General features: G+C 43.2%; 2 protein-coding genes across 2 annotated transcripts; both read left to right on the top strand.

Annotated features, from left to right (window-relative positions):
- The first annotated feature begins 733 nt into the window (after positions 1 to 733).
- On the top strand, positions 734 to 9409 carry LOC103288182 (protein-lysine methyltransferase METTL21C-like). Its single transcript, XM_028148710.2, has 4 exons — positions 734 to 860; positions 4530 to 4681; positions 7569 to 7686; positions 8794 to 9409. Exons 1-4 carry the CDS (start codon positions 734 to 736, stop codon positions 9186 to 9188), a joined length of 792 nt encoding a protein of 263 aa, XP_028004511.2. The 3' UTR covers positions 9189 to 9409.
- Positions 9410 to 11536: 2127 nt separating this feature from the next.
- On the top strand, positions 11537 to 12997 carry DKK4 (dickkopf WNT signaling pathway inhibitor 4). The gene is made up of 3 exons (XM_008144006.2): positions 11537 to 11785; positions 12275 to 12419; positions 12864 to 12997. The coding sequence occupies exons 1-3, from the start codon at positions 11537 to 11539 to the stop codon at positions 12995 to 12997; spliced, it is 528 nt and encodes a 175-aa protein (XP_008142228.2).
- The last annotated feature ends 40 nt before the right edge of the window (positions 12998 to 13037 follow it).

Genomic DNA, 13037 nt, shown 5'->3' on the forward strand with positions numbered 1-13037 from the left:
TCAAGTCACCTATAACGATGGGGGAGGGAGTCATTCCATTTCTCAAGGAAAAGCAACACCTGGCATGTGAAAATAATTCTCCTTTGCTTACCTGTGCCGTACTAATCACTTTGCTCTCTCTTTCTCGTCACAGCCCTCGCAGGCAGGCAGATATTATTATCCCCTTCTTGCCGATGAGACAGCAGTGAGGAGCGGATTAAATGAGTTGGAAGTGTTAGAATGGGGAGCCAAAGCAGGCTCCTGGCTCTCAGCCCCCAGCACTTTCTACTATCTTGCAAGAAAGCCTCAGATGAGAAGGGAGCAGCCCGGGGTTTGCCCCAAATCCTGGCTTCTCATGCATGATATCATATCAATCTACAAGGTACTCCCGCTGGGTCGTATTGCTAGACCAGATTTTCTTTAAGATTCGGTTGCCAAAGTTATCAGAAATACATTTTGGACCCTGGCCACTTCAGACGGTGGCCCGGCTCCACTCGCTCTGTTTCGGCCTTTCTTCGTGTACAAATAGGTTCGGAATCATTTCTTGGTCTCCCTCCACTTGGGCAACTCCTTGAGTGGCTGCCTTGCTCACTCAGGGAACTAAGCTGAAAAGCTGGTGTTCTTTTCCGCTCAGCAGACGCAAAGGCGATAAGCTGCACTTTTTAGAGCCTCCTGAGAGACTCAGACACCCTGGGCTGAGCAACTCGGATCTTGTCCAATTTCCTCCTCTCCAGCTCCAGCTCCGGCTCCGGCTATGGATGGGTGTCTGAGCTCCGAGCAGCAGCCTGGGCGCCTGGGGGAAGGACCAGGCTCCCCAGTTGGCTGGCTGGAGGCAGAGGAAGAGGCTGTCCAGAAAGATGGCACCAGTGGACCCACAGGAGGTACCCCCCTTCACGACCTCAGCACCTTCTCAGTTGTTTTCCTGCTGATGGCATTTTCCAGTTAACTTCTGTGACAAGAATTTCCATTTCCTTTTAACTCTAGATTTTTAAATGATTGTTATTGAGATATAATTGACATGTAATGTTACATTAGTTTCAGGGGTATGACAAATTATTTGATATTTGGGTATTTTGCAAAAGGATCACTACAATAAGTCTAGTTAACATCCTTCTAGATTGCTCGTATAATGAAATAAGTAGAAAAATGCCTTTATGCAAGCATAAGCATAGCGTTACGAGTAATCCCTATTTTTCATTACTTACTTATCAAAATCCACAAATGTATTTTATCTTGTGTATAAATCTAAGACTGTATATTTTTGTAACAAGAACATTTTAAAAAGAAATGCAATCTAGGTTAGTTTCTGCTTTTCATCAAAATGTATTCCTGGCAGCTCTGTCATACACGGATCCGTGTAGAGCAAAGTGCATTTTCCCACCAGGACAATGCAACCATGAGGGTTGCATTTCTGGACAGGGACTTAGTAGTTAATAAATGATGGACATAACAAATAATGTCATGAGAGCCAAGATACAGCATTTATAACATTTGCAATCATTTAATGTGGTACAATGATGTTCCAACTCTACTAAACCAGGATATTATTTATTTCTACTAAACTGTTTACGTAAAAATGCAACTCTACCTGTCTCTCAAATCTGGTCCCTCTAAAGCTACCAGTCTAGCATGGGTACAATAAATGAAAATATTTAGTGTGCAGTAAACATAAATTTCTATATTTCTGTACACTATATAAGGTTCTAATGGGAGTATATTTATATGCCCACACTTCTTTACCCTGTTGATTAGGGAAGCATAAACATTAGCTTATTAACCTGTAAAATAATGAACCATTCAAAATCAGCCCATTGACTTTTCCCCCAGTCTTGAGAGTCCCTGGTTGGCGATTTGTGGGAGGAAGGAAAGAATGAATGGTCTGGGGCATCGCGGGGGTGGCTGGGGGAAGGAAGCCAGCAGGAGCGGCACAAGTACCCGATGGTCGGGCTGCTCCTGGTAGACACTCCACTGATGAAAGCCTTTGAGGAAAAGAGCACAGCCCTGTACCCACTCCTTGTACCAGCTGGCCTGTGCCAGCTCCTGAATTTCAGGAATTTGGTGAGCTGGTTATTAAACATGGCCGTTATTGAAACTTCAGTTACATAAATTGCAATGAAATGGATTATATAAAAGGCAAAGTTATATAGGAAAAAAACAACCTAGATAATAAATACTCTGGACCAGACATGAATTATTTTAGTGCATTTGATGATTAGCTATGTTCTTGAGGCTATTGATGTCCATTGTATCTGGACGGTAGAAGTACTCCATTGTGGTGTATGCTGCACATCTTTCCCCAGGGACATTTTATCACCGGGTTGTTTACACCATGGTCACTGTCAAACCCTACAAATCAGTGGTAGAACCTAGGGCCTCCTTAGTCTAAGGTGACCAGACGTCCCGCTTTTGGCGGGACAGTCCCGATTTTTAACAATTTGTCCCGCGTCCCGCGGCGTTTTAAAAAAGTCCCGATTTCTGGAAAGAATGCACGACAAGCTAGGGAACGGCGGGAGAACGGGAACTATTTAGCCAGGATATGAATTTTATATTATTTTTGTTAATTTTATAATGTTAAACTTTAATGATAACAAATAATTGTTGAGAACTGATTATCGAGAACTGCTTATCAAAGTTCGCATTGTTGATCAGTTAGAATTCGACCACCATTGTTTGGACTTAATGAACAATGGCATTTTTTGGGGATTGGCAACGACGAAAACATTTTGTAACTGTCTCTCAGATGATACACATCGTACTGCGTGCTAGGAAGCTAGTTAAACAAGTGATGTCATTACAAATCAGCTATTCAGATAATTCAGGTAAGTAATTTATTTATTTATTTCATAAATACATACATTTTCTTGAATTTAGCAGACAGTACTCGTATTATTTATATTTTATAGTGGCGGCAAAAAGTCTAGCGCCGGCCTTGACAGTGACACTTACGACTTACCTTACGGCAAATTCATGACCTTTTAAACAACGACAGCAATCTACTAAAAAAAATTCACTCAAATGAGAAATATGCCAAAGAATAAAATAATACTATACATAATTTTTTATTTATTATATTTGTAAATTGTACTTATGTTGAAATTTAAAAAAATATATTACAATACTATTTTTGCGTTCTATGAAAATTTTTGTTGCTCCATAGAGACCAAATTTTTAATCAAGGAACCCTCCCTCCCCCCCCCCCCCCCACCCCCACCCCCCGGTCAATTGTGTCCCGCTTTACCAATGTTAAAATCTGGTCACCTTACCTTAGTCCTTCATAAATATTGGGTTGGTGTGGTATGTCAGTAGCTTCCCATAAGAGGTAGGCGAGGACCCTACGTCTCCTTCCCTCCCCTACTGCCTCCCCACAACCCTGACCAGGGCACGGGACAGGAAAGGACCCCTCAGGACTGACTTGGCCACTCTTTACCAGCAGGTTCTGGCAAGTTCGATGCAGCTCCTGGCCTCCGGAAGCTCGCCTTTTTGTTCAGGGCGGAGAATTCTCCTTCCAGGGGCGGAACACGCTAAGTCAGAACCTGCGGCCAAGAGCAGCCCTCCCAGGAGCCGCGGACATGGTGATGCTGGTTTACAAACCAGTCCCTTCGCTCACACTGTGGTCAAAGGCCATTTCCCAATCTGCTGCATACTGACACTTTTTTTTTTTTTTTTTGGTAAAACACAACAAAAACGAATTGCTAGGAAGACAAAATGGAAATACATACACACAGACATGCAAAGTATAGGCATGTAATTAGATGCAGCAGACATGATCCCGTTGTGGAAATTCGAAAGGCTTACTCCAAGTTTCTGTACTGTTCTTTCTGGACACCGGGTACAAACGGGTCGCAGACCAGTGGCCTAGAGCTGTTGCAGTGCCCCTGGGAAGCCGTGATACCTGAAATAGCCTGTCCTACCTGCCTCCCAGGGGTGGACTCCTGAGTAGGTTTCTTCAAAGAACCCTCTCCTCTGAGCATGTGCTCTTTTCCTCTCATCTTATATGATATTTGAGAGCTGCTGGAGTGGTCATGAGAGCAAAGGAGCATTTAACACAGCAGTAACTTGATAGTCAGAGCTCATCTGACAATCTCCCCCTGGACTGTGGGGCTGGCTCCTCTTTGGGTGACCTATACCTTTTGAGGAGCTGATGTAAGAAGGATTTAAGGAGCACACTCCAGCCAACATTGGGAATGTTACTTCAAGACCTAAAAATAGTCAGGCCCACGTTTGCCCGGGTCTTCCTTACACAGACAGCTCACTTGTGCCGTGTTCCTGGTGCCATTTCGCTTTCTCCTGTCGTCAAGAGTGTGGGAATGGAGCCACGCTTCTTCCGTCCTCTTCCAAATAGAGGGACTATCCTTTGGCATTTCGTCATATGATTAAGATGTCGCATCTGAATGTTATGTCCCTGTCACTCCCTATCACTGCTTTGTGCTAGTCTGCAGCCTTTGTCATTGGTAGCCTCACCCCTCTGTTCCCATCCTACCAATTGTACTAAGTGTGTATTGGCACTGAACCAACAAATCATGAAACCTATTTTATTTTCTTCCCCACAGATTTTAACAACATAGAACCATCTCTTCGCAGCCTCCAGAAATTTGTTCCTACAAATTATGCCAGCTACACGCAGGAGAACTATCTGTTTGCAGGCAAGAAGATTGTCGTTCAAGAATCAATAGAGAGCTACGGAGCCGTGGTGTGGCCAGGGGTGAGAGGACTGTTGCACTGGGATGGCAGGACGATAATAACACTTTTGTACATTTGCGTGGCCTTGGACAATTTGCCAAGTACTTTAACATTTTGGGTTTCTCCAACTGAAACCCACAGCCAGGGGTGTGGGGAGGGTGCTTGGGCTCCACAGATACATCGCATCTCTCCCATAAGCTTTGATTTTCCTCTAGGCGATGTTCCATTACATTAATATAAGCTTGAATACATCAGGAAGTAGGATGAAAAAATTCACATGAATTGTTAAGGGAAAAAGTCACATCTCAGAGTTTTGGCTTTGCATCATGTACCTTTGGGCCACTCCCACACACCCTCGGGTTTACGTTATGTTTGCATTGTGGATACGCCAGCAGGAATGTTCGAGAACCGTGGCTGCTTCTCATGTTCTCCCGGCAACGGCCCCGGGAGGGTGTCGCCGGAATGGGGGAAACGCTCTGACTCGAGACCCAGCAAACCTGCTGTTTCCTGGCTGTGTGGTCAGGGATGGTCACTTCGCCTGTTTGCCTTCATTTCCATATTTAAAGCGTGGGGCAGTGTTCCCGTCCAGTTCCGAGATGGTTGTGAGGGTTCAGTGAGTGACACACCTAAGCTCATGTTAGACCGTCATTGTTGATGCAGTAGGATTAATATTAATGAGTTACTAAATTGATGAGGAAAAGCTCCTGACTTGGTAAAGCCATTGCACGGGGGCGCCGTGCACAGCCAGGCTGGGACAGCGGCCTCAGGGGCAGCACTGCCGTTCTTTCCACCGAAGAGGTTTTCAGCCAGGGCTTAGAGAGGCTCCAGGTCAACAGCTCAACCCCTAGCATGGATGGGAATCATATTGGGGTCTCCTTAAAATGCAGATCCTAATTTGGGGAGGGGGAGCACTGTACTCTGCATTTCTCCCAGGCTCCCAGGTGATACAGACCTGCTGGTCCAGGCACTGCACATGCAAAGAGTAGTCATGATTAGAGGTTCCATGGAGAGCCCTCGGGGTGATCTGGGGTACTGGTGGCAAGTGAGAAGGGGCAGGAGGAGGAATGGACAGCCAGGGGTCCCCACGCTCTTAGAGCTCCACCCTCTCCTCCCCCCTCCCCGCCCAGGGACAGTCCATTTTTATCTCTTATACATGAGTATGATTTCCTTCAAACAAAGGTTTTTCTTCTCTTTTTTAATTGAATTTATTGGGGTGACAATGGTTAATAAAATTATATAGGTTTCAGGTGTACAGTTCTACAATACATCATCTGTATATTGTATTGAATGTTCAGCACCCCAAGTCAAGTCTCCTTCCACCACCATTTATCCCCCTATCCCCCCTACTCCCCTTTCCCTCTAGTAATCACCATACTGTTGTCTTTGTGAGTTTTTGTTGTTTTTGCTTTTTTTAAAAATATATTTTTACTAGAGCCCCCCCTTGGCCTGGCCTGTGCTCTCTCGCAATCCGGGACCCCTCGGGGGATGTCGGACTGCTGGTTTCAGCCCGATCCCCACAGGTGAGGGATGTAGTAGTGTGCGAAGCGGCAGGCGGCCCGGGTGCCGCTCCCACTCATCCCAGCCCTGCTGCGCCTGCTGTGGGAGCACCCTGACCACCAGGGGGCAGCTCCTGCATTGAGCGTCTGCTCCCTGCTGGTCAGTGTGCATCATAGCTACTGGCTGGTCGTCCGGTCATCCAGTCGTCCAGTTGACCAGTCGCTTAGGCTTTTATATATATAGATATTTGGCAAATAGACAACAATAGCAGGGGTATCAGAGATTAGATTTGTCCACTGGGCTGTTTTATGCTCATCAAGGCCTCAGCCTTTCATGCACAAACGCTGGCCTCTCTTGGGACCTCAAGCTCCTGAAAATTGCAACAGAAGGATTCATGTAACACGCTTCTCTTGTGTGTAGTCCAGTGCAGCTCTCCGCGAAAGAGATCATTTTCCAGATTTCGATAACAGGGCTAAGAAGGGTGGGGGAGTGTTTGTAATGTCAAAAGATGTAGCTGTTCCTGAGAAAAGCATTGTTTCCAGATAGCACCCCAGAGGGGCCAGCCTCTCACAGGGCAGGGCTATCTCTTCAGAAAACACCTCAAAGCATGTGTCCTCTCCATAGCTCTAGTTGACACTGTCTTCCTAATATTGAAACCCCTACATCACAAATAATTATCCTCTTTTCTCAAGGGATGTTTGATTGTCTGTATGAAAGCTATCTTAATTTATTTGCATATGTGTTTTAACGTCTCCTTGCTACTCATAGTGTGGTCCACAGACCAGAAGCCCTGGCATCACCTGGTAGCTTGTGGGAAACGTAGTCCTGAGCACCCCAAGCAGAGCCCACTGCACACAGACGTGCATCTTAACCAGGCCCCAGGTGATCTGCGTGCACACTAAAGTGTGGGAAGTATTGTTCTGACAGTCTGATTCTTCGAGAAACCACTTAAAACAAAACAAAACTGCCCAGTTGTCCAGCATAGAAGACGAAGCCCTGGCCCACCTGAATTTTGATAGAGGCTGGGAGAGAGGTCTTGAGGAAGTTTATCCAGCATTCTTAAAGCAGGTGGAGGCCTGGCATGACTAAACCAGGGGAGGAAGTTGCTGCTCTGCAGGCCTCACCGCCCGGGTTTGCAGGAGATGAGCTGATCTTCCAGTTCCTGGAGGTCGAGCAAGAGTCTTCTGATACAGGCGATTCACAAACCTGTTCCTCTAGTTCCTCTGATGTAGGTTATAATTTTCATATTCCAAAGGTCTAAATACATCATTAAATGTATATTTTGATTCTGATGAACCTTTCAATAAATGATTAATGACATGTCTTATAGTATTTAATTTGGGGTGGGGATTGAGGTGGCTACTGGTTTCCAATGTTGCAATGCCCAAATGACAACTGTAAATCTTTTTTAGGCTATGGCTTTGTGTCAATATTTGGAGGAACATACCGAGGAATTGAATTTTCAAGATGCTAAAATACTTGAGATTGGTGCTGGACCAGGCCTTGTTTCCATCGTGGCCAGTTTTTTAGGTTTGTTTATTTACTTATTCCTGACCTTGTTTCAAAAGACCTTTATTGTGACAACAATGATAAGGAGTATCTGTGGTTTAGGTGCTCGCCATGATTTCACTCATTGAATCTCCCCCAAATGTCACAAGCTACAATTACTACTGTTATCCCCAGAGATAAGATTATTGTGTTTTAGAGAAGAGAAGTTCAGTAATTTGCCCAGTCCACCGATTACCATGTGATGAAGTTGAAAATTTGGAGTTATGACTTTCAAATCCTCTGTTGTGAACAACTATGTTGTTTCCTGCTCTTTGTTGCAAATATTATCACTAACATTTTGAAGGAAATAAAAAGTGAGTTAATCCAAGGTGAAGACAGATTTATACCCAAAATGCAGGTTGTGAGTTCCTGGGCACTGGGCAAGAGGTGGTACTAATCTGGCTACTTCTGCCTGCATTATATAGTTCTTTCTTTAAAACTAATCTGGAAATATAGTGATCTATTTTGTGAACCATCGTCACTAGCTTTAAAATGCCTAAGAATTAATTTAGATAAGAGTGAGAATCAGACAAAATAGATTATCTTTTGTGGAAAGAAAATTGGGTGCCGATTTTCTTTTTCATGTAAGAGAAAAAGAAAATCATCAGATAGATGTATTTTTAGAGGGAAAATTATGAATTACTATAAGCAGCTGCTGAAAACCATAATATGTTTAGCTAATTGTCCTGAAATCTCTTAACATTGCACCATTGCTGAACTTAAAGTTTCTTAAAAGATGGTTCTCAACCAAAGGTGATTTTTGTCCCATGAAGGACATTTGGCTATGTCGGAAGACATTTTTGATTGTCACAACTTGGGGATGGGTGGGGAGGTGCTACTGTCATCTGTTGGATCGGTAACAGAGACACTCCCAAACATGTTACAAAGTACAGGGCAGCCCCTCCCCAGCCCCGCCCCCCAAAGAATTATCCAGTGGAATTATGTCAAATATGTCCCGCCCATATGTCAATAGGGCCAAGGTTGAGAAGCCCAGTTCTAGTTCTTTTCTTTCTCCCTGAGAGTATATGTCCACTCTGAATGCCCAAATGATTCCAGGTAATTACTACATTTTTCCTCTTTCTCTCTTAGGAGCTCAAGTCACGGCCACGGATTTGCCTGATGTCCTAGGAAACCTTCAACACAACCTTTTAAAGAATACACTAACACACACAGCACATCTGCCTGAAGTGAAAGAACTGGTGTGGGGAGAAGGCCTGGAACAGAACTTCCCCAAGTCGACTTTCTATTATGACTACGTTCTGGCCTCCGACGTGGTCTACCACCACTACTGCCTGGACAAGCTGCTCTCCACCATGGCGCACCTCTGCCAGCCAGGGACTGTGTTGCTTTGGGCAAACAAGTTCAGGTTCAGCACTGACTATGAATTTCTAGATAAATTCAAGCAAGTTTTTGATACAACGTTCTTGGCTGAATTTCCAGAGTCGTCGGTTAAAATTTTTAAAGGAACACTAAAATGGGACTAAATGAAACAAATTGCCATTCAAAAACTTAGTGTGTGTTTTGAGCCGTGTTAGAAATTGTATTGTCAATAAAACACTTATAAGATTGAGAAGGTAGTGCATAAAAAAATCTTGTACACGCAAAACAAGCAGAACTTAATATTACAGCAGCTATCTAAAATCACCTATTTAAGATTATCTGGTTAATCTAAACATCTGTAAAGAATAACGTGAAAATATAAAAATAGCTTTGCTGACTTCCAGAAGTCTCAGCTAAATGTTCAGTAAATTTTACATGAATAAATTAATAAGCAAGTTTTAGTATAATTTACTACATACTTGTTTGTCTCAATTCATTCTCCTCATATAAACCAAGAGGTGGGTTTTATATTTTCCGGCTTTTTCTACAGAAGTTGGCAGCTACTGTACTATAATGTAAGCCAACTTTATTATTCTCCTACTATGACTGCAACTAATTTTGATTTCCTGTAGCTCTTGTTGATGGGCATTTTTTCCATTGGGTTACAGCGAAACTGATAGCACTGCAGCACATCTAAAGAACTAGTGGAAGAAGACACATTCACAGAACAAATATGCTTTGACTGTGTTTCTCATTAATAGAGCTCCCTTCTTCTACATCTGGTTCTCTCTGCAGGTCCCAAGAGAAATGAAAGGAGGATACTATACTATGAGTAAGTAGTTGTACACTACAAATAAAAAGTAAAGCAAGTGTCTTTATTTATGTTGTTCACTTAGTCTGGAAAGCCCTTTCCTTGATCTTTTCTATCAACTTAATCCTCATTCCCACAGTCTTCCAGAAAGCCTGACCTCAATTCTCAAATCAAAGGTGGCTGCACTTGTGTATCTCACAGCACTGTATCTGTACTTCCATTCTACGTACTCCAGTCTACTTCAGAGTCAATTCCAGATCAGCAGGCCCCGACTAGATATCAGTTTCCTGAGAGTGTACTTAGGGCTTATCGTGTCCTGCATACAGTAGAGATCCAATTAACATTTGTTTGCTGATTTTTACGTTCATTTTTTAAAAAGTATTTTTATTGATTTCAGAGAGGAAGGGAGAGAGAGATAGAAACATCAATGATGAGAGAGAATAATTGATTGGCTGCCTCCTGCAGGCCCCATACTGGGGATTGAGCCTGCAACCCGGGCATGTGCCCTGACCAGGAATTGAACTATGACCTCCTGGTTCATAGGTCAATGCTCAACCACTGAGCTACGTCGGCTGGGCATAATCAAGTCCATTCCTAAAACAGGAAACTAACCTGTTACGCTTGATGTAGTGCCACCTGGACAACCAACTGTTGAAAGGCATGGGCCATTGTTTCCAACATTTGAAACATAAGCTGTATTATGCTTCCACACTGCATCATTAATGACTTCACTTGAAAGAGAGAATTCTCCTGAGAGAATTCCTTTGAACATAAAATATCGTCCCACATTTCAAGAACTATATTATTATTGTGTGAAAATATTGGCAAAATATGGTTTATATAAAAAACAGAACTAAAGCAGTGGCTATAAATAAGGAAGTCTGAATTAGTATGAGTCAGGGTACATTCTCAAACTATAAAAGCTTAGCTCTATTCCCAAAGTATTTATAATTGCAAAATATTGTTCAACTGCGTGGTTCAGTAACTTCTGGCACCACCCACCATTGGTGGAATATGATACAGCCATTCCAGGTAGTATAGCTGAGTTGGGTTTTAGTGTTGGGAAGTAGTCATGAGGCCAGGTTAAGTGTGGAGAAATGCTAGATACAAAATTGAACATATGTGGGGAAAACTACAATAGGACTGAAGGCAAATACTGAATGATTCGTAGTACTGGGTAGCAGGACAATAGCTGGTTTCACTTCCATCTTCCACTTGAAATAATGTATTCAGAAACGACTCCTCGGGAGATTCCTATATATATTTGTGATTAGTGACAAAGGTGAAGGGGAAATAAGGCTCCAGGGAGAACTTAAGAGTAAGATTTAAAATATAAGAAATCTGGTTAGAGCTTGATAGCAAACAAGAAAAATGTACTGGTCCCCTTTGTGGGAGAAAGACAATTATACGAGTACTAAAAAGTTAGGATGCTGCCTAAGGTCTGTCGCAGCATTCAAAGTGCCACTATGGCCCGGCCAGCATGGCTAAGTGGTTAAGCGTCGACCTGTGAACCAAGAGGTCTGATTCCCGGTCAGGGTATATGCCTGGGTTGTGGGCTCAGTTCCCAGTTTAGGGCGTGCAGGAGGCAGCTGATTGGTGATTCTCTCTCATCATTGATGTTTCTATCGCTCTCTCCCACTCCCTTCCTCTCTGAAATCAATAAAAAATATTTTAAAAACAAAATAACAACGAAGTGCCACCATGATTTGGCTTCCTCCACCCCCTGCCTTGAATAAAACGTCATCTTACATCTTGTTGGAGTCCCTCGACCTGGGACAACAGTTCCTCTTTACAGGGCTCTCTTCACAGTGCTTGTCTGGCGATGACTGCAACACCAGAAAACTCTGCCGCAAGCCCCTAGACGAGAAGCCATGGGGCGCCACACGTCGTGAGTTGTTACAGAGGTGCCAACGTCGTGCCACATGCTGCCCAGGAACGCTCTGCATGAATAGTATCATGAACCCTGCAGGACACAGCCTTGCTCCAGTGAGCTCTGCTCCAGTGACTTTTAAACTGAAGACAGCACCTCAATCTCATAGACTAGAATATTCGAAGAGAGGCAGTCTCTAAAGGCTTCCCAGATTTATGCTTGCCGTAAATTCACACAGCTACCTTTTCTTGATGCAGTAAAATAGTTTATTTCCTGTAAGAACTCTTGCTAGCAACTGGGAGATGATTTTAAAGGAAGGTACAAGTTGGAATCTGAAATTCTTCTGTTTCTACCTGGATTTAATACTTAACTAAGGAATTAATACTTAACTACCTTCTTTGTCATATGTAAGCATATAAATATTTAGTGCACAGGTCCCAGAAATATAGAAAGTTACATATAAACTGAAGGCAGAGGTAATGCCAAACTATGTAATAGTATGATGACTAGCATGTCTGTGGATCTAATCTTTGAAGTTAATAACTCTTCCTACACATGGCTGTCTCTTGGATGTTTGTGCTACAATGGAAGATGCAACGCCAGTATTGGAAAGGCAGATTGATGACCATGACGACATAGATACAAAAGGAACAACTGAGCAACCGATTCAGGAAAACAAACCCAAAAGGAAGCCAACTATTAAGAAATCACAAGGCAGCTCAGTCACTGTGGCTCTGTGGTTGAACATCGACCCATTAACGAGGTCACAGTTCCATTCCTGGTCAGGGCACATGCCCGGGCTGCGGGCTCAATCCCCAGTGTGGGGCATGCAGGAGATGGCCAATCAATGATTTCCTCTCATCATTGATGTTTCTATCTCTCTCCCTCTCCCTTCCTCTCTGAAATCAATTTTTAAAAATATATTTTTAAAGCATCTTTTTTTTTTTTAATTGACTTCAGAGAGGAAGGGAGGAGAGATAGAAACATCAATGGTAAGAATCATTGATCAGTTGCCTCCCATAATCGAGCTCACCCTGAACGGGAATCAAACTGTGACCTCCTGGTTCATAGGTCGATGCTCAACCACTGAGCCATGTCAGCGGGCAAGAAAAACATCTTAAGGATAGGTTAAAACTAACTTACTCCTCTCTACCCCAGAAACACATAGGGAGCATGTCCTGTTAGCTCCAGAAATCTTCCAGCATTGTGATTATGGCCCTGAACTGTTATGTCGACATGAAGTGAGTGGCAATCGAGAATATGCACCGTTAAGAGTATGCCAAAAAATTTAAAAAGCTGTATTTTGAAATAAAGATGACTCATTGTATTCAA

This window comes from Eptesicus fuscus, chromosome 8, assembly GCF_027574615.1.
Source record: "Eptesicus fuscus isolate TK198812 chromosome 8, DD_ASM_mEF_20220401, whole genome shotgun sequence".
Classification (NCBI taxonomy): domain Eukaryota; kingdom Metazoa; phylum Chordata; class Mammalia; order Chiroptera; family Vespertilionidae; genus Eptesicus; species Eptesicus fuscus.

Bases quoted from the DNA above. Each gene is read 5' to 3' on its own strand.
- LOC103288182 (XM_028148710.2), top strand. From the start codon at position 734: ATGGATGGGTGTCTGAGCTCCGAGCAGCAGCCTGGGCGCCTGGGGGAA. The intron at 4,682-7,568 runs GTGAGAGGACTG...AATCTTTTTTAG, and splicing joins GAGCCGTGGTGTGGCCAGGG to GCTATGGCTTTGTGTCAATA. The intron at 7,687-8,793 runs GTTTGTTTATTT...TTTCTCTCTTAG, and splicing joins CATCGTGGCCAGTTTTTTAG to GAGCTCAAGTCACGGCCACG.
- DKK4 (XM_008144006.2), top strand. From the start codon at position 11,537: ATGATTTGGCTTCCTCCACCCCCTGCCTTGAATAAAACGTCATCTTAC. The intron at 11,786-12,274 runs AGTATCATGAAC...GGCTGTCTCTTG, and splicing joins CAGGAACGCTCTGCATGAAT to GATGTTTGTGCTACAATGGA. The intron at 12,420-12,863 runs GCAGCTCAGTCA...TCTCTACCCCAG, and splicing joins AACTATTAAGAAATCACAAG to AAACACATAGGGAGCATGTC.